The sequence below is a fragment of the Sciurus carolinensis genome, chromosome 15, assembly GCF_902686445.1.
Source record: "Sciurus carolinensis chromosome 15, mSciCar1.2, whole genome shotgun sequence".
Taxonomy (NCBI): domain Eukaryota; kingdom Metazoa; phylum Chordata; class Mammalia; order Rodentia; family Sciuridae; genus Sciurus; species Sciurus carolinensis.
The window spans coordinates 878359-901829 of record NC_062227.1 but is presented as its reverse complement, the minus strand read 5'-3'; the positions used below and the strand labels follow the sequence as shown (position 1 = coordinate 901829).

The 23471-nt window shown below is 42.5% G+C and overlaps 1 protein-coding gene and 1 non-coding gene across 3 annotated transcripts in view; one reads left to right on the top strand and one right to left on the bottom strand.

Annotated features, from left to right (window-relative positions):
* Positions 1–5428: 5428 nt before the first annotated feature.
* Positions 5429–23471, bottom strand: part of Vapa (VAMP associated protein A) — a 36324-nt gene continuing 18281 nt past the window's right edge. The window contains exons 3-7 of one of the 2 annotated variants that reach the window (XM_047526596.1): positions 20509–20612; positions 19951–20031; positions 14059–14193; positions 9438–9611; positions 5429–6189 (exon numbers count right to left, since the gene is read on the bottom strand). In XM_047526596.1, coding sequence (XP_047382552.1) covers positions 6031–6189; positions 9438–9611; positions 14059–14193; positions 19951–20031; positions 20509–20612 — 653 coding nt within the window. In that variant the 3' untranslated portion in view covers positions 5429–6030. The remainder of the gene's footprint in view (positions 6190–9437; positions 9612–14058; positions 14194–19950; positions 20032–20508; positions 20613–23471) is intronic. The other variant, XM_047526597.1, reaches the window with a different exon arrangement.
* Trnaa-agc (transfer RNA alanine (anticodon AGC)) lies at positions 21235–21312 on the top strand. The gene has a single exon. It is a non-coding gene; the product is annotated as a tRNA-Ala (tRNA).

Genomic DNA, 23471 nt, shown 5'->3' with positions numbered 1-23471 from the left:
TAAATATGCCATTTTTTCATCTCTCAACTCTTTGAAACCTTACAAGTTTCAAGTGGCGGGGTGGGGAAGTGTGCTTTGGAGAGGTCCATTACTTGGTGACAGGCAGAGTCCAGCACTGAATCCAGTCTGCCAGTCCTCCGAACCTCGAGCTGCTTCTCCTGCTGCCTCTCACAGGTACTCCCAAAAGCCCACTGTGTCAGTACACGCTCTCGGCTGAGGAACCACAACGACGTCAAAACTAAAGCTAGGAGTCCAGAGCCCACTGTCTGTGTATCCTACTTTAACCCAGATAAACTGGACAGTTACGGTTTCCCACTTCATTCATACAGACGTCGAATCTCTGCTTTGTGCGAACACGGACTGACCTACGAGGCGTACGTTGTATGTATGCACTACGGATCAACCCAGGACTCCCCACGGCCAAGGGCACGCTGCACCACTCAGCTGCACCTCTTCAATACCTTCCGTGTCCAGTGAATGAGGGTCGTTACCTGCTGTACAGAGGAGGAAACTGGGACAGAGAAATAAGCTGCCCAAGGTCATGACTAGAAAAGTGATGGCAGAACTGCAACCTAGCTTCACTCCAGACAGGCTTCCCCGCAAGGCGCATGTGCTTAATGACCAGGCCTCCTGCCAACTACCAGGGTAGAGCCTGCTGGCAGGCCAGCTCCACAGCCTCGACCTCAGACACCAGAGCCGGGGAGAGAGCTGCTCGTGTATCCAAGGAGCCTCAGTGCTGCTGCAGGCAACCCGACTCCACTTCCTCAGCCAAAGGCACCAGTGCTACCAGGCTCTCCAGCTGCTGAGGGATGGCAGCCTGGGCCCTCGCCTGGAGGTGCAGACACTGGCGAGCTCTGCAGCTCAGGCTGGAAACCCAAGCAGACTCTCCGGCACGCCTGCTACCGCCCCAGTCCACTCCACCACCTCTTTTTCTCACACAGCATCCACTCAGCAAGAAACCATTTCCTAAAACAACGTAGGGAAACCTCCCCCACCCCACTGAGGAATTCCGAGTCCCAAATCAAAGAGCATTTTTCTTCAGAGGGATGAGAATTCACTTAATTGATACAGTAAACATGATCAATGAACTTTTAAAAGAAAATCTGAACTTGATTCCATGTATCTCATAAAAATTTTTTGATGGCCAAGTACCCTAAGAAATACTTTGCAAAAAGACTTTGGATTCTCAAGTTTATTTATTTGTTCGTTTATCCATACTGGGGATTTAGCCCAGGGGGTGCTCCACCACTGAGCAACATCGCCAGTCCTTTTGCTAAGGCTGGCCTTGAATTTGCAATCCTCCTGCCTCCGCCTCCCAAGTCACTGGGATGTCACCACAACTAGGATTTTTCAAGCGACATTAAGTTTATATTTATCTGTTTTCACAGTTTGATATTCATATCCTTATATACAATTAGTAATACAGGTTGAATTACAATAGCACACAACAGTTTGCCCTGGCTGTATTAAAACTTCCTAACAGACTTCTACTTATTGAAACAAGGAATGCACGAAAATTAAGAAGGCATACTGCTCCAGAAGGTAACACAGATTTCCACTGCCTAACTTGCACTTTTTTTTTTTTTTTTTTTTTTTTTTGCGGTGCTGGGGATCGAACCCAGGGCCTTGTGCTTGCAAGGCAAGCACTCTACTGACTGAGCTATCTCCCCAGCCCTCAACTTTTTTTTAAAGGACTTATATTGTCAGTAACTTTTCTTCCCCAAAATATACATTCCTATGCTGTTGTTCTGAAATGCTATTACCTATCATTTTTTTGTTACTACATGCAGTATCTCAACTGTGAAGACAGCTGTTTAAATATGAGTCACTTGGCTTAAATCGTCGTTAAACCCTGACGGACATGTTCACGTTGGCTTTTTGTTCGGGGCCGAGACTAAGCAGTGCTTTATTCCTGCTCACTACTTCTGGGGAGAAAAGGGGAGAGGGAGTCTGAGAAGTCTAACCCTAAGACATCTTAAAGATGTCACAAGGAAATACCTACTCCTCAATGTAGAAACAAAGGCACTGGTCACCGCACTCCTTCCCTCTGTAGACATCTGCCTTGGACCGCGCACACACAGGACTTCCTTCCTTTGGCAGAGGACCACAGCCCCCACCAGCCCACCTAAATCCTACCCCTTCCCATGACTTACAGCCCTGAAAGTCCCACTCCTGCTGTCCCACCTCCTGAGATCCGGGAAGACCAAGCAAACTGAGCACCTTGAAAACCACCATCAGTACTGAGAAACAGAGAAGCACGCTCAAATTCCTAGGTGGACAGTCACTTCAAACCCAAGTTCACGAACGTTCTCAGAGTGCTTTCTGATTTCACACTTACAACTCACTTAGACCTTTAACACTCCTCCAGGCTGCCGCCTCTGTTGGACTCAGAGCTCAGGTTTGTTGACACAGCAAAAGCCTTTTACCACTGTCCTGGCAATCCCAAGTTCACTGAGGCAGCTTTTACCCTGAGCAATGCATACAGGTGACTCCTCCAATTTCTTTTAAAATAAAAAGTTCCACCACATTATAGGACTTAAAAAGTCTTAGGTGGGTATTACACAGAGTAACAGCTGGAAAACAAGAACTTGAGTCCTAAAAGGAAAGTCAGGTAATAAAGTGATATGTGTGACCAGAAGGTCGGCCAACCCAGGCGGCCACTGTAGAATGTCCCTGACCTTAAGCAAGAAAGTGACTAAAAAGAAAGCAGAGCACTTTCATCATCAGTTACCCTTGGCTTCCAATAAACCGGAAGGACGATTAAGGAGAAAAGGGATCAAGTGGTGTGTAACGTGTGCTTTTGCTCAGTTTAACATTACAGGGCAGTAAGATGCTCACAGCAAAGACACCGGAGGGCAGAACTTGGCCTTTTAAAAATTCACTTTCCAAATTTGCCTAAAACGCACACTACGCTGCAATCCAGCAGGCAGGAAGGCAAAATGCCCTTCCTCAGGGATGGCACCAAGTCCCAGGGGCTGGACATTCCCCAGGTGTCACTGCCCCTGCAGAAAAGTCCCCAGAGCAGAGCTCCCCGCACAGCAGGCCCTCGAATGGGAACTGAAAACTCAGCTGCTCTCACTTCCTACCCAGAAGCACCTCAAGGGCCAGAGCACTTCCGCCCTCAGCCCTCAAGGTCCAGGTGGCGCCTGTCCCTCGACACTTAACAGAACAGATACACAAACCATCATGCTGTGTGGAAGGAAAACCTTGTGTTATGAAAAAGAAAATGACACTTCACACTTTTAAAGTTTATATGTTCACACAACAGTTTACTTTCCCTTGAAAGCTACAAAATAAACTGCTTGCTGACCTGGTTTGTTTCCCATACTGCAGGCACTGATCTGTCTCTTCCCCAACCTGCATAAAGGTCGATCGTTTATGATCTATGCACGCACCAAAATCACCAAGGGAACTGTGTAAAGCTCTGGGAGAGCAACTGGTTCAATGTTCGGATCAAAATCTGGGGATAAGTTCTATAAGATGTTTTTTCACCTTATTATTAAACTTGTTTTCAAAGTGGTATTATTTCTAAAGATTATAGCCCCATACAACTTCAGAACATCTGAAAGAGAAATTAAAAATCACATTTTTTGACCCAAATTCCTAAATTCGACGCTTTTTTTCCTGAAAGGGTCGTATCTTTCGTTTACAGGCCAACACCACACACTCGGAACACAATTCTTACATTTGCTTCTTGTAAATACGAGAAAGGGCGAGTCAGAGCAGGAGAGCAGCAGGGCAGTGCCAGGACCCAAGGCCTTCGTGCTGGCCCTTCCGCACCAGCAAGCAGGGCTCGGAGTCTCACCTGCAGTCACCCCTAACGCAGCTGGACTCCTGCGGAAGGACCACCACTGGCAGTAACCCAACTGACCACTCTTCACAAAGCAAGGACAAGCACGGAAATGAAGGCTCCTGGTCGGCGCTCGGCGAAGGGAGGCCCTGGAGCAGCCCCTGTGGGCTTGAGGACGCAGTGCAGGCTGCAACCCAGCCCAACCAACCACTGCGAAGCGTTATGCAGACTGCAACTGGGAAAGGCTGCCAGCCTGCACGCCGAGTACCCGACGGAGCCCAGGCGGTCTCCCCACAGGAAACCTCCCCACTCACCAGGACAGTCCTCGCAGAGGGACCACTGTTTCCTAGAGCCACCTCAGAAGCCAGCCAGAGCCAGGCGGCCAGATTTCCAGTTACAGCTCTGCCTCTACCTACCTGAGACACAGGGAATCCTCTTAAGCCTGGTAAAGCCCCAGACTCCTCAGCTAGAGGCAAAGGGGCCAAACACCACAGACCCCAAGGAGCAGTCCGACAACATAGGATTTCGCTTAACTGTTGAAAATTTAAAGCCTTTTTAAAGGCACTTGTGAATTATCAAGCTTGAGACTCACCAGCTCTGGGCTGATCACACAGAGCTTTAGGCCAAGGAATGGCCGATGTGCATTTAAAAGATCTTGAAGGTGTCCAAGACTTTTTTCTCAGCACTTTCCCAGTTACCAGAGGGCCTGCGTGTTCACATGACGACCAAGCAGACAGCAGAGGAAGCGTGGCCCCGCACTGCTTGTTTTTAATGGGTCTGGCACACAAGCAAGATGTGTACACAGACACCACAGAGCACAGCGACACGTGACCCAACCACCCAAACACATCTGAAATCAGACAGCCACTTGAGAACCTTTGGCTTTTACAAAACGTACACAGAGACCTGGGCCACCACAGTTCCCCACAGCACATGGAGTCCCGAGCCCCCTTTCCCCTCATGTCACAGCATCTTTTATACCTATTTTCAGGATAAAAATTCACTTGTATTATGCTGTACTCAGTAGGAAGCTGACCATCTTTTCTCTGGTTCCAAAATTTATTTTGGAATAGTACCAAAAAGTGAAGATGTAGGTGCAGAAAGTGTCAGACCTGATAGTGAATGCCCAGACTGAAACCGTGTTTCACGTGGTTAACAGATTTGGCAAAGGAAACTCACTTTTCACGAAGAAAATTCCTGAGGCTTACTTAGTAATACTGACTTTCCACAGCGGAAATCTGCGTGTCAAACTGGGCAGGAAGAAATCCCCCAGCCACTACGATGAAGTCTGTTATAAAGTAACAGGCACTACAAGGCTGGCAGGTACTCCTGAGAGAGACCACCTAGCGAGGGGGTAAAGAAACAAACCTGGCCAGCCACGTGGCACACGCACGCACTCAAGTGATTTCACTTTTATTCTCATGGCATTTGGTTACTTTATTATTCCTGAAAAGATGGCTATCTTCCAAAATATCAAAAGTAGCTTGAAATTTTATCAATTCCTTTCCTTAATAAAACGAAGACTATCAGTTACAAACCCTGCAGTATTGGGAAGGGTTTCAATGCCAGAGAATGAATCTCGTCACCACAGTGGACACTCTGCTCCCCCTTCCAATGACACCACAGACACAAGCAGGCTATCGAGCAAGAATCTGTTAACAGTTTTATTTTTTTTATGTTAAATACCATGGGACAGGATTGTAAGGATGAAAAACTCAGTCAACAACTGCCTCACGAGGGGTAAGAAAAGTTCTGCCATGATATTAGCAAAGGTAGAGGGAAATTTACACTAAGAGGCACCACTTCCCACAGAACACCTCTTGGCGCTTCCTGAACGAGTGGGATTAGCAATCTAAACAGATCATGTTTCAAGAGGCAACAGCAACAGATAAAATTTAAAGGGATTATTAAAATAACATTTACAAGACTCGGAACAATTCTTGAACTCTTATTAAAACCACAAAGAAAGAACAATTCTTTATTTATGAATTTCATAAAGGACTGAATGTGCAACTGACATCTGCTAGTGATGATCTGGTAATGTACAATTTGTCCAGTAGCCGAACAGTTTGTTTTTACCGTGTTTCTAACCGTAAGAGATCAATAAAGGCAAAGCCTATATGACGCTGTACACACAAAAAAATGGTCACCGCGGGCCATACTACCAATGAAATGGTAGGCAAACAGATCTTTTTCTGGTCAAGAGAAAAAAAAAGAAACAGCACTCCGCATGCTTCGCTCTACAAGATGAATTTCCCTAGAAAGAATCCAATGAAAATGGCTGCGATCACAACAAGAAGTGAAGGGAGAGGACTGGTGACGTTATCTCTGAAGGACGCGGTAGAGGAGGGTCCGGGTTTATCCGAGTGTGCTACCTTCCTGAGCCTTAAGCCTTCATCCTGCGGAAGAAAACACACAGACAGGTTTTAAAAACAAACATAAGCAACTGAGACTAGCAACTGAGAACAGGGAGCGCAAGCCTATAGAGACGGAAAGCAGAGCAGGGCTCGCCTGGGGGCAGGGTCCAACTGCATGAGGACACTTTCTGGAGTGACAGGACATTCAAACACTGGAATACAGTGATGGCTGTGCCATTTATAAATCTGCCAAACATCACTGACAAACACTCCCAAGGCCTCAATAACACAGGCACAGTGACACAAGCCTGTAAACCCAGCGACACAAGAGGCTGAGGCAGAAGGATCTCAAGCTTGAGGCCAGCCTCTGCAACTTAAAAAGACGCTGTCTCAAAAAAAGAAAAAAAAACCTAGGGGTGTAGCTCAGTGGCACAGTGCCCCTGGGTTCAATCCCAGTACCGCAATCAATCAGTAAAACTGAAAAAAAATATACTCCTTAAAAACCAACTGTGTAAATACATTTATTTCTAAGATGGTCCACGGTCTTTAAAAAAGGTTACACCAGTCTTGGCCCAATCAGCTAGAGACTGCAGGAGCACACCTGGCAGGTCTTCTGATTCATTACAGCTCAGGGACCCACACGGCAAAGGAACTGGAGGAAGAGATGGGCTCTTACAGGACGTCAGAGCAGGGGGAATTTCCGTGTGAAATTTAAGTGTCTTGATCCGCTCAAAGCAGGGCCCGTAGTGTGTAAAGGGTGAGCACCAGGTGTGGGTTGCAAAGCAGAAAGAATCCTATTTCTTTAAAAGTCACACATTAAGAGAGAGGTGGGATGCTGCACACAGAACACCTCATTTGATGCTCTGCACCTGGACTGGAACTGAGTCTGTTCCTTTGTGTCAAACTGACTTGGATCCAGGCAGGAATACGTGGCTTCCTTCCAAGTGAAATGGTTTCTCACGGCCACGTGCTGGACAGTCTGTGTATCAGGGAACAGGGTTTCTCAGGACAAGGCAGGAGTCGCCTAAGGCCTGAGGCAGTTGGGACCCCACGTGTGGTGCAGGGCACACGCAGGGAAACACTGACAACTGCCAACTACTCAGGCTGGCTCTCTGTCCGTCTCAAATGCAAGCTGATCTCTCACGCGATTGCTCTACTGTTTATAAACATGACAGTTCAACTCACAACTTTCTGACTTTAGGGTAGTGTGACAGTGATATGCATCCAGTATAGCAACATGGGGCACAGTCCCCTCTTGCCAAGCCGGGAAGCCACATGACCACGAGGGAAGGCCACAACACTGTACGGTGTGCTTTTTTTCCCAAGTTGGAATGCTTGGTAAATGCATTAAATCCATGTTTGACTTTCTGATATTTTCAAATTATGAAGGGCTTCTCAGGATGCAAGCACATACAAAGTCAAGGAGCATCTGTGAACACTAACGAGAACAATACACCTAAGAGCACACAGTGTTATCTGCCATTACTGGATTTTCTGGAATTGGCTCTTTCTGTTTTTTGGTCTTATGCAAAGCAAAATGTTCCAGGTAAAAAGAGCTGTAAGTCCAGCTACACAGCACACACTATGAGGAATTTTCAACTATTCCCAGCGATTCTGACTCACTAGGTCTAGGGAGGATCTAGTCATCTGTATTTTTAAGAGGCCCACTGGGTGCCTGAGATGCAATCTGGATTAAGTATCAAAGGACTAGAGGAATCCAAAGGGTGATGACCAGCTCTGACTGAGGCAGGATGAGCTGGGAAGGAGATGTCGAAGGGTCAAGAGTCACTCTACAAGCCCGTTGTCTTTCAGGGTCAAAAAAATCTCACACAGAACCTCAGCAGGTAAGAGCAGAAGCCAGGAGTGAAGCCTCACCTGCTGCCGTCCCTGCTTCCCCACCTGCTTCCCAGGGCCGCTCCGCCCCTGCCACTCCTGTCAGTTCCATTTCCTCCCTCCCTGCTGAGAGCTAAGCAGTGGCCTTGAGAGTAAGTCTAGGGAGCATCTTAAGGAGCACACTTTGCACCAAAGAAGAGCCGTTGCAGCAGATAACACACAAAGCCCGTCATCCTAAAACTCCATGGCCGGAGAGGCTCCTTCCACTTTATGGGGGGCACTCGAGGGGGTGCTATGGAATATGAAGAGATGGTCACAAAAGCACAATTCAAAAAATACATCAGGAGGTCACAGATCAATGCACGACACTGTGCCTAGATTCAGGGTGTAGTTTCTAAGTACATTTAACAGGAGGAGTAATCAAATGTTGACTGACCACCAGAGTTTAATGATTTACTTACAGACATTTTTGGGCCGTCTGTTTTACTGTGGTAAGCCTACAAGAAGATTCACAAGAACTCAGGTCTCCTGCTGGGTAATTACGTGCTGAAGGCACATTTTCCACCAACCACACACACGCGCAGCTCCAGCCTCCTTCACCAGCCCACCTGCTTGCTCACTCAAACACATGAATGATCACTCCATGCACGTGCTGGGAGCACAAAGCAGCACAGCACCCATCCCCAGAAGCACCGCCCCTGGGCACAGTGGAAGCAACAGGCCCTGACTACACTCCTACTGAAAGGAGAGAAGACTACACTGAAGAGGTGCAGGTGTGCACATGCGGGTGCTGTGAGGAAAGGCAGAGGGTCGCCTCAGTTAGAAGCACTGCTGAAGCACAAGCGGGGGACAGGAGGGACTTCATCAGCACGTTCTCGCCCAGATGCTGCCCAAGGCACCCTAACGGGAGCTGCTAATGTGGGCTGCAAACGTGAACCACATGCCTCTGTCAATTTTCCAAATGCACATTAAAAATACAGACTGGTAAATTTTAATAATATATTTTATTCAACCCAGTAAATCCAAAATATTATATCAGTAAATGACAAAATAATAAAGAGATTGTCCTTTTTTGGTACTCAGTCTTCAACACTACTGTGTTCTATACTCACAGCACACCTAACTTGAACTCAAATGCTTGACAGCGCCATGTAACTAGTGACTGCTGAGGGACAGCAACAGGCCTCAGGCAGTTCAGTGAGACACAGAATGCCAAGGTCAGCAGAAACAGGAGGTGAGCAAGACACAGGCAGACACACATGACAAGGACATCTGCCGACTACAGCCAGGAGAAGCCAGGGCGAGACCTGGAAGAGAGAGGGTAGCAAGGTGGGGCAGGGGCCAGGACACAATCCAACTGGGAGAAAGGAGGGAGAAGCAACCTTGGACACACACCAAGACAGCCTGGCCAAATGGATGGACAGCGCATCTCCCACACCTTGGGTCAACCAACTTACCCTCAGGTGTCGATTCTCTTCTGACAGCTTCATCATCTCTCCCTGAAGTCTTTTACACTCATCCATGAGTCTCCTTGTTTCGGTGTCACTGAGTGAAACACTGTGCGGCTTTGGCACGGGTCCATCTTGTTTAGATGCATTCAGTGGAGCAGCTTTGCTAGGTTCCGGATCATTCTGTACAAAGAGATCAAGAATTTTTAAAGTAAACAACAATGTAAAATTCTACATCTTTTCTTTCCCAAAAATTCTTGAAAAGTTTCAACAATTTTCAGATTCATTAATAAGATCTTCTTTAGATACCAAATATTACAATCCTATGCAAATGATTTTAGAAGGACTAAACAGTAAGCACCAGCAGCAGCGAAGTCACTCAGCGGCACGCTCCACTCCACGCCCTCAGCACTTACCTCGCCACAGCACTCACCCCACACCATAAGCACAGATCTTTGAAGTTCTTTGCTACGACACTTCAAAGGCTGGGGCGGCAAAAACCACTTCTCTTGCATTTACCCCGAACCCCAACACTTTGGTTATTCAATGAAAATAAATGAATGATGTCAAAATTCAAATATAAAGGTCATTTTTAGTGCTCAGATTCTGCACAATGAGGGCCTGGGATATCATCCTAATCCTTACAATGAAATTAGGAACTACCTAAGCAAAAAAGATTCAAAAGAAAGTGCTTCTGTTAAAGGGAACAGGAAGTGAAGGATTTAAATAGTGAAATGGAGGCAATAAACACAAACTTATTGCTGTAGGGAAAGAGGGAGTTTAAAGTGTCTCTGATCTGAAAGTCTGCAAACCCTGCCTGACACTGTGCCAGCTCTGATGGGTGCAACTCTCCATGGAACACTAGTGCGTAGCACTTGTCCTTCAACACCGAGGCCACGCCTTCCTCCCTGCCAACACTATGACCACTGCAAGCTGGTGAAAGGGCTGGAGGCAGACACCCGCAACACCTTCACCCCAGGCCCTTTCCACCACCACACACCACTGGAGCAGCAGTGGGCAAGTCTTCCTTTTCATCTTAGCTAAATGTTCAGTAGTCAGGCCTTAAAGGCCTGGGGCTGTAGCTCAGTGGGAGAGCTTTTGTCTAGCAAGCATCATAATGTCCTGGGTTCCATTCCCAGCAACAACAACAAAAAAAAAGAAAGAAAGAAAAAAAAAATTTTTTTTTTAAAAGGTAAACCTTTTAGACAAAGCCTGCTTTACTCAGCTATAAACTGCTAACAGAGATATTTGAAAAAACAATGCTATGCTGGGGCTGAGGCTGGGGTCATGGCTCACTGGTGGCGCACCTGCCTAGCATGTGTGAGGCACGGGATTTGATTCTCAGCACCACCTAAAAATAAATAAAATAACGGTACTGTGTCCATCTACAACTAAAATTAAGGGAAAAAAAAGAAATCAATGTTGTGGCACTTCCACAGAACTCATTTACAACTTTCCAGAGGCTGCAAGAAAACCACACCACCGCTGCTGTCCGAGGCGGGCCGAGGGTTCGGCCGAGGGTAAGGAGAGCGCTCGCCCGAGAGGCAGAATGGAGCTTCCGAGGAGGTGCTGGCTGCACCAGTCTAGACCGCGCAGTCTAGAACCCTGCAGGGCAGAGGCTCCAACGCAAGGGACACGCTGCTCCTGTCCCGAATCATCTGCTCTTCTTCTGGCTTCACGGCTGAGAGGGGTTTTCAGAAGCCTACTTAATGTCCTGGGGCTTTTCCCTTGCTAACCTTCTTGTTCTTCACCCTCATCTCCCCAATGGGCCACCAATCCCACTTCCTCTATTAAAGGTCCATTTCAGATAGACTTTGCTCTCAGCCAATGTTCTTTCCTGTTCTTTTCTCTAATTAAAATTAACTTCAGGGTTGGGGATACAGCTCAGTTGGTAGAGTGCTTGCCTCCATGCACTAAGGCCCTGGGTTCAATTCCCAGCACCACAAAAAAAAAAAAATAATAACGAAAATTAACCTCAAAATAATTCTCAAAGTGTGCTCACAGGGCGTCCTAGCACAAATCCAACTTCCGATACCCTCTGTTCAGGAGGCAATGCTCAACAATTCAGCAACTAAATAATCTTCAGGTTCTGGTGAAGAACTGTAGAAAAAATCATGGTCATACCAGGAAGCTGACTAAAACATTAGGAGCACACATATGTAGCCAACAGTGAAAAGAATTAAAGAAGAATCATCAAGCTCTTCACCACTGGATTTTTATTTTTAAATAAATTTCTAAAATTCTCAAAAATTTAAAAATCTTGAGAAAAGGAAATCATCCCCCTGGTTGTCTCATTAACCCAGCACAACTATACTCATGGTATCTTCCAGCATTTTTCACACTCATTTTATAAAATCACCAGGCATATAACAACCCTGCCTTGCCTTATTGATTTATTTCTGTATCTTTTAATTTTCATTTTCATTTTAAATGACACATGTCATTAAATATTCTATTCTGTGCCTTACCAACATTTTGCTTTTGTTAGGAGTTTGATGAGTGGCTTCCATTCTTTGGGATTTTAAGTAACTCATCAATGAATGATCCTCTCATGGGGATGAAATCAGATTTTGATTTGTCATATTGAAAAGTTTTCTTAATGAAGTTATATTGCTTTTATAGCTATATATCTCATACCCACTCTGTGGAACATAACCATCAAGACTAGAATGCAAAGGACATATAATGAAGATTAAATACACTTTCAGTAAGCTAAATACAACAAGCTACACAGAAGAGTTACATCACATACTATTTAAGCCCCTACAAACCAGTCAACATACATAGCAGATGCAAAGAAATCTAATTTATTTATGTGTATTTAATGTAGAAGCATAGATAACCTAACTTGGCTGGGGATATTGGGGGAGGGCTGTCATTCACGTAGTGACAATCTGAAGAGCCTGATGGGAAACACTAGGCAGATGTGACTTTAAGTAAATGCTTCCACTCAGGAGCTCCATTAGTGAGGGTGGCTGCAGAACAGCATGTTCCTTGAGAGTGCTTCAGACTGGTCCAGAAAGAGGAGACTGGCTGTTCTGAGAACCATGAAACAAGCAAACTAGAAGGATTCAACATGCTGTGACTCTTAAACCGAATAGTAGTCATGTTACATTAACATTTAACACTGCAGCAAAGAAAACACTGAAGGCCAAGAGTGTGTATTAACTAAGACAACATATCCTATGCTGCATTCTTCCACTACTTGAACTGCACAGCCTATCTGCAGAAGTCCCTCTCCATCTGAGTTGTACTTCTGCACTCCTTTACAACAAGGATCAGAATTTGAATTCCAGTATTACAAACAATTCTACTGAAGGCAATCAGAAAAAGAGGGAACCCCGGCCTGAAAACATAAGGGGAAAGGTCAGGTGTGAGGCCCAGGAGTGAATGCAAGCACTGGGAAGAACCAGGTACTGAAGGCCACCTCACTAATGTATGGGACAGCAGCATGCAGGGAGTAAGGCTGATGGGGCGCTATGGTATGAACATCAGGATTAGCACCTCAACCCTGAATTGAATAACAAGGTTACTTGATATGGTTTTTCCATTCTAAACAACCAATCTACTATTTCACTAGGACCATTATTCCAGAAATCAGTGTAACTCCAAATCACAAAAAAGCATTAGACATTTAGATAAAGGATTATAATTTTCAAAGCCACAATAGCATGCAAATCCTCTGCTAAGCCAAATCAAAGTATAAACGATCTGTTAAAACTGTGGGTTTTCTGCCACACAGTGACACATGCTTGTGATCCCAGTGATTTAGGAGGCTGAAGCAGGAGGATCACAAGTTCGTGGCCAGCCTGGGGAACTTAGTGACACCCTGTCTCAAAATTATTTTAAAAAGGAAGGAGGTGTGGGCTGGGGATGTAGCTCAGTGGCAGAACCCCCCGCCTTAAGTCCCCAGTACTACAAAAGGGGGAAAAAATTCAAGTTTCTCAAGTTTCCTATAAGCAAGAAATGACAAAGGGAATCATACAACACCCATTCTACCAACAAAGTCACCGTTAACCTTAGCGGTAGGGTGGCATTTTACCTGAGTATATATGAAGTATGCACATATGCACACACACAAATATTAATGCTAAATTATAACTAAGGTCTTGAGGCTTTAGCTACAAATTCTCCCAACTTGGGGTATTGTAAATCATCAACATTGACAGTTACAGGGAGGTTGCTGTATTTGTACTTGATAACAAAATATAAAGTGTAATTTCATTTATCTTTTTTATATGAACACAAATACTTTTGGAAAGCAGTGCCTGCCAGCTCCCACCTTTACATCTACACCGCTAACTCGACTCCAACAAGCTACAGAAGTCTTGTTTAGCACATGCTTTCCAAATCTCATTCCCAGGGAAAATTACAACAACTCCATAACGTTCACTTACTTTCTCCAGCTTATTACTACAATTTTATTAAGTAATAGGTTTTTTTATTTTTTATTTTTTTAAAGAACAGAATTGTTGGTGTACATGATTTTTAAGTGCTCTGTGGTTCTATTATAATCTTAAACAGTTGAAAAATTCAATTCTATCTATATCATATAACATACAATACCACTTATCTGCTTTGACTTGTAGCACTAGTAGACTCCTAAGTCTGTTAGCTCCCTGTGACAAACCTTCTGCTTCTCCTGTTTGAACACATTGAGTCCCCTGGGGTCACTCTTCGTGTGATAACTGCCAGGTGTTGCAACTGTGTTGCTGATGCTGCTCACTGACGTGACAGTCGGAACCATCCCTGGTGGAGTTATGCCCTGAGATGGCATGGGAAACACATTCTCAGATTCAACCAGACTGACTTCTCCTGTATGACACTGGGAACGACTGACAGACAGTATTAGCTCTAGAACATTCACATTTTACTCTGTAAAAACGTGTTACGTACAAGAAACAATAGTAACAAATAGCTCTGTGAAAGCAAAAAAATACAAGTTTCTGAACTAGCTTTTTATATTATTTCCCAAATAAAATTACCTATGATCTATCAGTACTATGATCAGTTATTAACTGTATACGTTCTATGATAGCTTCATATTGTCCTAAAATGAACACCTTCTAATAACTTTGTGGCTTTTAATATTTTTTAAAATAATTTATACTTGTCAATATCTGAAAAAAAAAGCACTTCCACATTTTCTTACCTTTGATAACACTTAGGTTGAACATTTTTTCCCTTTGAAGTTCAAAAATGTCATGATTTATAAACTTTTGTACTCAAAAACTCAACACACACACACACTCTCTCCCCTCAAACCCCAGAACAATGAACTTGAAGTTAGCATATCATTAACTCCCCAGTTCTCTATCTTCTCAAATTCCTCTGGTACAGACAAAAATATGATTATATAAAAGGGCTAGAACAGACTCTGGAATAATACTTACTGGTATCCAATCTGTTTTTCTTAGAAAATAAAGTACATTTTTAACCATAAAATGTTTTTCTATATCCTAGAAGAAGTTTTATGGCCCTAAAGTCTTCATTAAAATAGATTCATTATTTTTTTTTCTAGACAATAATGTCATCATCAGCTATTAGATGGAGGGCATAAGTGAAATTAAATATTTAAGAAATCTGGAAAATGCCAAATAAAGAAAAGGCCACAACATTTTTTAAAAATTAAAGCACTAGTGGGCTGGGGAGATAGTTCAGCTGGTAGAGTGCTTGCCTCGCAAGCACAGGGCCCTGGGTTCGATCCCCAGTACCGCAAAAAAAAAAAAAAAAAAAAATTAAAGCACTAAATAGGTTATAAAAATTTCACAAACAACGTTCAATCCTGGGGGGGGGAAATTATCACTAATTGGACATTAGATATTACATAATCTAGAACTGACAAAAATCAGATAGAGCCATGACTAAGAAGCCGTTTTACACAACAGTCCACACTTCAGGGTCATCTGCCTCCAGCTGCAAACCGCCAGGGAGCACGCTGAACTCCAGTGCTAGCACTGAACACACCACACCCAGTGAGCTGAAATACACCCAGTCACACACCCGGCCACTCCCACGCACCAGGGCACCACGCCCCCTAGTGTACGTAAGGTCAGTATTAGTTTATGACTGTTCAGAAAGTCACAATCCTAATTCATTTTATTCTAAAACAAAAGTGTTCTTGGGTTTCCTTGGCCATCCTAGCTATGATCCTAATTAGCCACGTCCCAAAAAGAAACTCACCCTGTAATGACGTGGTTCACGTAAGATCTATTTCATCACAAAACATAACTTTCTATACTGTTAAAATGAAAACACAGATTCAACCACTCTAAGGCTGCTCCTTTTATACAAGATGATCACAAAAGTTCAATCATTTTCTAATTTAAATAGTCAATGTTCCAAATTTCTAGAGAAATCAAAAAACAACTCTCTTCCCACTGTTTTCAGAGTGTGTAAATGCCCAAGAACTATCAGCACACCTAAAAAGATCGTGATTCTCAAAAAAAGCACCGTGTGCTTTCATTGTCACACTTAAATGCCTACAGACTTCTTTTGGGGGGCAGGAATTTGGTGGGGCAGCAAGGTCAAGGAGTGGGGTGGGGTGGCTAACCAAAGAAACAAACCAAAATCACCTAGACCTGTGCCATGTTTGAGAAAAAAGCATCAGCAACTGTTACAGCTACTACAAACTCCATCTGCTCTCCAAAATATCCAAATTTCTCTAAGTTGACTGTGAAGATCAAACTCTGATAATAGACTCTATTAAAGTAAATGACCACAAAAAAGAACTGGTAACTGCGAGGTGACGGGTGCTAGCTTGACTATGGCCATTCTTCCATGATGTGCATGCATGGGGTTACCAACAGAACACAGGCTTGTCCACTGCTGCAAGCAATGAGCAGAGCTGAACATGGAACACACGTGCCACCAATACGCATACATCAGGCCACAATGAGAAGGGCTGACACACTTACATGACATGCTGGTTCACAAACAGAAACAGGATCAGGGCGTAGATCAGTGGCTCAGTTCCCGCCTAGCAGCAGGCCTGGGTTCTAATCCCAGCACTGCGAAGTTAGCTAAGTTAACTAACAAAAAGTCAAAAGATCTCAAAGGATTTGCTATATCACAATCATAACTACAAACGAAAAGGCATGTTTTGCACTCTATTCTTTTACTACATTTTCCATCAATCTTGAAGATTTAGAAATATATTTTCTTTGAGTAAGGGAATGTGATCTTTAATTTTTTCTAAGTCAGAATTCAACTTTGTAGAGCATTTTAACAATCTGAAGAAAACTGACTAGGCCTCACACTATCCAATAATGCCCAACCTTCTCAAAAGACAAATTTCAAACTAAACCTAAGCTAAACGAAGAAGGAGGATATTAAGTAATTCTATCTATGACAGCTAGCAAGAAACCAAAAATGTCAAATACAACTTTAAGAAGTTTCATCAACCTCACATATTGGCAATTATGAACTCAAAGTTATCAACAGGGTCTAATTACACATACAGTAACATGGAGATGTTTTGCATATAACTTGATAGTCATGAAGACTTCAGATTTGGTGCTTCAGTTTCACATTTTCCATAAAGGATGAGATGACTTGATGACTTGACAGTAAGTCATTATGATCAACCAAGAGACAGAACTGGTTTGTGCCAGGCTGTCCTGAATCTATGTACATTGCTTAGTAATTAACATTTCTGGTAGAATCTGGAGCTTAATAGCACAACAAGAATGAGTTTAAGCAGGAGTAATATTTTCAAAAGTGCATTTTAAATTTTTAAATGCTGGTCTGAACATATTTACTTACTGCAGATCCTCTCAGAGCCTGTACATGCAAATACACAATGTGATTCCTTTTGGAAGACATGGTCTTTGCAGTACTTTTCTAAACTCAATTGACCACAGAACTCTTTCAGACTAATAAGTTTTGGGGAAAACTGTCATATAAAAACACAACTGTGGGGAAAAAAAGGGGGGGGGGGGGCAGGGATTGTGGCTCAGTGGTAAAGTGCTTGCCCTAGCATGTGTGAGGCACTGGGTTTGATCCTCAGCATCAAATATAAGTAAGTAAAATAAAGGTCCATCAACAACTAAAAAAAAAATTAAAAAAAAAAAAAAAAAAACACAGCATAGTGGGGGGATGTAGCTCAAGTGGTAGAGTGCTTGCCTAGCATGCATAAGGCCTGGGATTTGATCCCCACTAATGCCAAAAGATAGAAAAGAAAACAAAACGAAAACTGAAAAGAAGTTGTATTTAATCCCTTCTTCTTAATTAAGGTTACCTCAAACCTGCATACAATATAGATGCAATTTTCATACATTTTATAAATTTGAAAGTGATCTCATTTTATATGAAAACTTGAAAAGTAAATTTCAACAATTAAACATGTCCATCAAAAATCAAAATAGCAAGGCTAATGAAAGAGTCATAAATCCTATCTACACTATTGCTATATCAAAATACTTCAGCTGGTTCATACAAGTACCTACCAATTCTTCTTACCATCAGTAGTACAATTTGAATATTCTGAATTACTTAAAATCTTCAAAAATATATCCTACCCATAAAATGCAATCATTAAAGAAACAAGAGGACCCATGTGCTATTGACATGATTTTAACCACTAAAACAGTGCCATGTGAAGGAGCACCTTCAAATGACAAATGGGTCTCTTCTCTCATCTTAGTCAAAATCCAGACAAAATCCAAAACCAATCTCACCCTAGACATGCCATCTTGCCCTGAAAGGGCCCAGAGCTCCTTGAAGAACAGGTGGGCCTGGAAAGACCTTGCCATGCTAAACACCAGGAAAGTACCCAAGACTACTAGGGTCAAACAGACTTAAGAACCAACTTGAAAAGCCCTCCAACCAGCCAATCTGAGCACCAGAAACAACAGAAAGGAATCAAAACCCAAGTTTATTTAAACCCATGAGTTTTAAAAATATAGAAAGTAGAAGGGGGAGGGAAGGAGAGAGGGAGAAGATTGTACATCACTACACACAAGAGATGCTTGTCAATCAACTCATTTTTTTAAACCTGTAAATGAGAGACTCAAGCATTTATCCCGCCCTTATAAACTCAAATCACTTAATCATCAAATGTCAGACGAGCACCGTTTCTCATTACAAGAATTCTTAGCACATCAAGTGGGAACAACAAAACATCACCCTTATAGAACCTGGAACGAATTAATACAATCTCAACTTTATTGATGTTTTGGGCAATTCCTTGTCACAGCAGCTATCCGTGCACTGTACAAAACTGAGCAGCTTCTACACAGATGCCTGCAGCAACTCTTCCCACCTCTCAGTGGTGACAAGCTGCCTGCATTGGCGGGGTGGGGTTAGGTGCTGCTGGTAAGAACCACTCTCACCAAAGAGAGATGCTGTGCCTCCTGGAGGGAACAGCACCTTCAAGTCCTGCCCCAATCCTACCCTCAGCAAAACAAATCTGAATTTCATCAGGCCACTAGACCCAAGTTCCAATTAAGGGAAATGCCAAGGACACAGACAAAGTCAAATGAGGCCATGAGGATGCAACAGCAGAGACTGAGTACAGGGAAAAGTCTAGAGGCAACTAGTTCACTCACTAGTTCTGTAAGACAAAAAGAGAGGGAACCTCAAGATGAAGAGATGTAAGAAACAGGTCATCCATATCATCTAGTTTTACTTTTACTCCAATTCAAACAAACTGCACAAAAAAATTGGTATGTAAACCAATTGTGAATGCTGCCTGGACAGTTTCATATTAATGACACGAATTTTAAAAGCATGATAATGGTATTCATGTTTAAAAACATTTTAACCTTATAAAAAGTCCTTTGAGCAATATGCATTAAAATAGTTACAGATGCAATTGTGATTTGCCTTAGAACAACACAAGTGATGGGCAGTAGGAGGGCTTAAAGAAATAAGATGGAGTACAAACAGGAAATTCCTCAAGAGGACCACAGGCTCACGGGGCTCACTGTCCTGAATCCTGCTGGCTTTCCTGACTCCTAGGTTCTCGCAGTTATACATTCAGATTACTGGTTTGGTTTTGATCTTCCTAAACACACCTACCAACTCAGACCTCAACAATTTATTTTCTTCATACTAATAAATAAACAATAAGAAATTATTTACTAAAGAATAAAATGACATGGAATTTGACCAAAAACAAAAGTGAGCACAATACTTGGGAAAGGTCAAACCTAGCATAAACTATGATGTATCCATGTAAATTAAATTCTTTATCCCAAGACTGCCAAAAAGTAGTTTATATCCGTTCCTTAACTACACTTAAGTATGAATGCATCTCATTCTAAATGAGAACTAGAAGTGGCGTAAGTGGCCAAAAGTTAGAATTAAATAAGTCGTCCCCATCCTGCACCTTGGATTTAAGAAGTATTTCTTTTTTCTTGGATGAACAAAAGGTTATGAAAAAAGTATATCAACTTTTTCTGAACTTAAATGAGCACTAGGCAGATTAGCCATAGCAATATATACCTTAAAGGTCAAAAACAGAAGCCAAAAAATTATAAAAGGTCAACGAGGTCCAATTTTCTTACACTTAACTACTTACCAATTTATCATTTTCATTCGGCATTTCAAAAACACATCTCAATTTAGAATCCATTAATTCATCGGGTTTTGCCTCTTTCCACTAAAAACAAACAAAACCAAACATGAGACACAGGAGGTCAGAGCTCAGCAGACAGGTATTACCTAAGGGACAACTGAAGAACAAGCGCGGTTGGCTACCTGGAGTGGGGTGAGAGCATGCGCCTCCTCAGGGAGGACCACTGCACTGCCACACCCCGTGCTGACCCCTGCCAAGGACACCTGCTAACCTCACAGGGACCTCAGATGATCCCAGGCCCGCCATGGCTGTCAGGTAAAATCACACTGACCTCACCAGCAACCACAGGACTTTCTTCCTGGCAGCTGCACTTCTAAACTGTTTCTAAGAAAACCCTTAATCAAGATTCACTCTTTCTTGAGACTAACCAGGACTGTCTGTAATAAAGACTTACATATTTATTATTTTAAAAATCAGGTTTCCCTGTTGACAGCTACACAAAACCCACAATGTAAACTATATTTACCAAAATAAATTCTGTAGAACTTCTTCCATACTTACCACAGCTTCCATATCTGAAGTGTTTGGTGGAGCAAAAATCGTCTGCACCATGAACTTGTGTTTACTCTTTTCATTGGGATCATAGTCAAAGGGCTGCAGCATCACTGAAGAAAAAAGGACAGGTTATACTGCCCTCTGCCTTGGCCTGTTCACCACTCCCTCCCAGAGCCTCAGCAAGAGGCCAAATGGGCAGCAAACCAAACCCAGTATGGTTCAAGGGCCCTCCCACTGCATTATTTACACGTGGCATCTAGAAGCAACTTTGTGGATTCTAATTATTTTTAAGTTGTCCACTTTTCTGATTTGCCAAGTCTTTGATAACCTGCAAATTAACAAATAGCTGTTTATGAAAATGACTCTACGACTACCACCTCTACACTTAAGTGTGTGAAATTTTCAAAACTTTGCCAACATTAACCCCTATTATGTTTATGGTCAAATTAAACCTGGCAAATTATTTATCAACTACTTACAATATGGATTAGGTTTCATTTCAATATTCAGTAATAATTTTAAGTTGGACAACTGGGATATTTACAGAAGAAATACTCGGTGACTTTAAAACTCACCTTCATATATTGTTTTAATATAACTAATATTTCTAAAATGGATTTTAAATACACAGTTACTGAGAAGTATTTTTGAAGCACTTATGATTTGGAGGTGTCAGGTAGTTGTAAATCATGCTAGCTTATATATCCAATGTAAGAAATCACGAAGACTAAATCAACTGGGGGTGTAGCTCAATGGTAGAGCGCTTGCCTAGCATGCATGAGGTCCTGGGTTCAATCCCCAGTACTGGAATAAAAAAAAGAATAAATCAACAATTATAAAAAAAAATGTGTAAGGTATTATGTAAATTGTCTCCCTACTAATAAATCATTTCTAAAATCTATAGCAATACTTTTTAAGTTTTTTATTATTTTTTTTTTAATTCACTGTACACGAATGGGGTATGACTTTTCATTTCTCTGGTTGTACACAAAGTAGAGTCACACCATTTGTGTAATCATACATGTACATAGGACAATGATGTTTGTCTCATTCTATTATCTTTCCTTCCTTAGCCCCCTATAGCAACTTTCAAAAAGACAAATACAAGAAATATCAATTATATATGATAAATTTATCTATAAGGTATATCTACCAAGTCCATTAAATCCTTCATGGTTACAAATTTTTTAAGGACCAAATCCATAGCAGCAGAAAATGCACCAAATAAATGCCTCAGAGTCCAGACAAAGCACAATAAAATTCCATTTATATCGGTACTTCACCAAGCAAGCACTATAGGCTCATCACGAGAAACCACAAGTCCACAGATAAAAAGAAAATGTAAAACCTGGTATAACTTTACAATGGCTATGCTCTTAAAGAGTGCAGACCAACCCAAAAAAAAAAAAAAGAAAGAAAACAATCTCAAAAATCCATTTAAGTGTATACAAATCAAAAGAACAAATTCACAAAATGAAGTGCTAAAGGGACAGAATGGGGAAAAAGAAATGAGCATGTGGGACAAGGAGGCTGCCAGAGGAAGCAGAGGTGCGAGTGACTGGAGGAAAGGCTCTATGCTCAACCCTGGAGAAGCTAACTTCTAGCTGGAGGGAGGAATCAGAAACTGGTACAGTTGTAACCACTTCAGAGCTTTTAACAAGTCAGGTGTGAAGAAAGTCCTCTGGAAGTATCAACTTTCTTAAGAAGTATTAATACATAAGACTCCAAAGATCTGAGATCCCCCAAAGAAAAAGACATTACGAATAGTTTTTAGGGATACATAAGGATTAACTGCTCTGAAGAACCATTTTAACATGGACTGAAATAATTCCAGCTTCTCCCAACGTAGCTGGCGGCTACAGAAGTAGAGAGCAACGTGCAGAACTCCTCCTCCTCACTCCACATCCACCTTTCCCATGACTCTGGGTTTGCTTACGCAAGTACACCTGAAAGCACTCCTCTCAGGACACCTTAACCCAGAGGCTAGGAATACCAGCTGCAGAGTCTCCCTGAGCTTGCACCTTGGGAAGTACCTACTAAGGGAGGACTTGGTGTCACCAAGACTGCCTGTTACTGCCTTGCAGGAAGATTCTACTGCCTTGCAGGAAGGTCTTAGTGGGTCTGCTCCAGGCTTTCATTCTTGGTGTAACTTGCTATTTTTTAATCTGCTGTGGGCTTGAAAACTAGAACATCAATATAGAATTCTCAGTATCTTAGGAAAATTCTTCAGGATTTACCAAGTTTTTTTGTTTTGTTTGTTTGTTTTGTGTGTGTTGTTTTTTTTAATTTATTTTTATTGTAAACAAATGGGATACATCTTGTTTCTCTGTTTGTACATGAAGCAGAGGCATACCATTTGTGACCAAGTGACTTTTAAATGCCCCTAGAGGTGCTCATCTGGGAGAGGGTAAAAAGCCATGTGTGCATCTATGACACAATGGGAATTGAGCACTGCTACAAAAGAAAAAGTAAAGGAATGGTTTCTCAGTGTGAGGCTCGAGAGGCTCTGCACCACGAAGATGTGAGTTTTCACACTTACTTCCTGTTTCCCAGGGTGCCAGAAGGTAGGGAAGGAGCACTGTCTTGGGAAGTTTAAGGAAAGAAACAGTTCACAGAGGGTATTAACCATGGCAACAGCACACATTTCACAGAAGGAGTAAGTGACCCATATTGGGTGGGAACCAAGTACACTTTCAAACAGTGAAAGAGTAATAAAATTTCCAAGTGCAAGACAATGTTGACACAATGAGAGGTGTAAAGACTCGTGTGATTGAATATAACAGGCAGAAAAGAGGCACTGCACAATTTTAAGACAAATTCTTAAGTGTTTAAGAATTAGAACACTTCTAAGATTGCACATAATATGTAATACAGAGTGATCTAGTTGCAAAAATGGTGTCATTTTTTGAAAGATAAAACAAGGGTAGCAATGTGGTGCTGGGTTGTAGGAATAAAGACTAGATACTAAG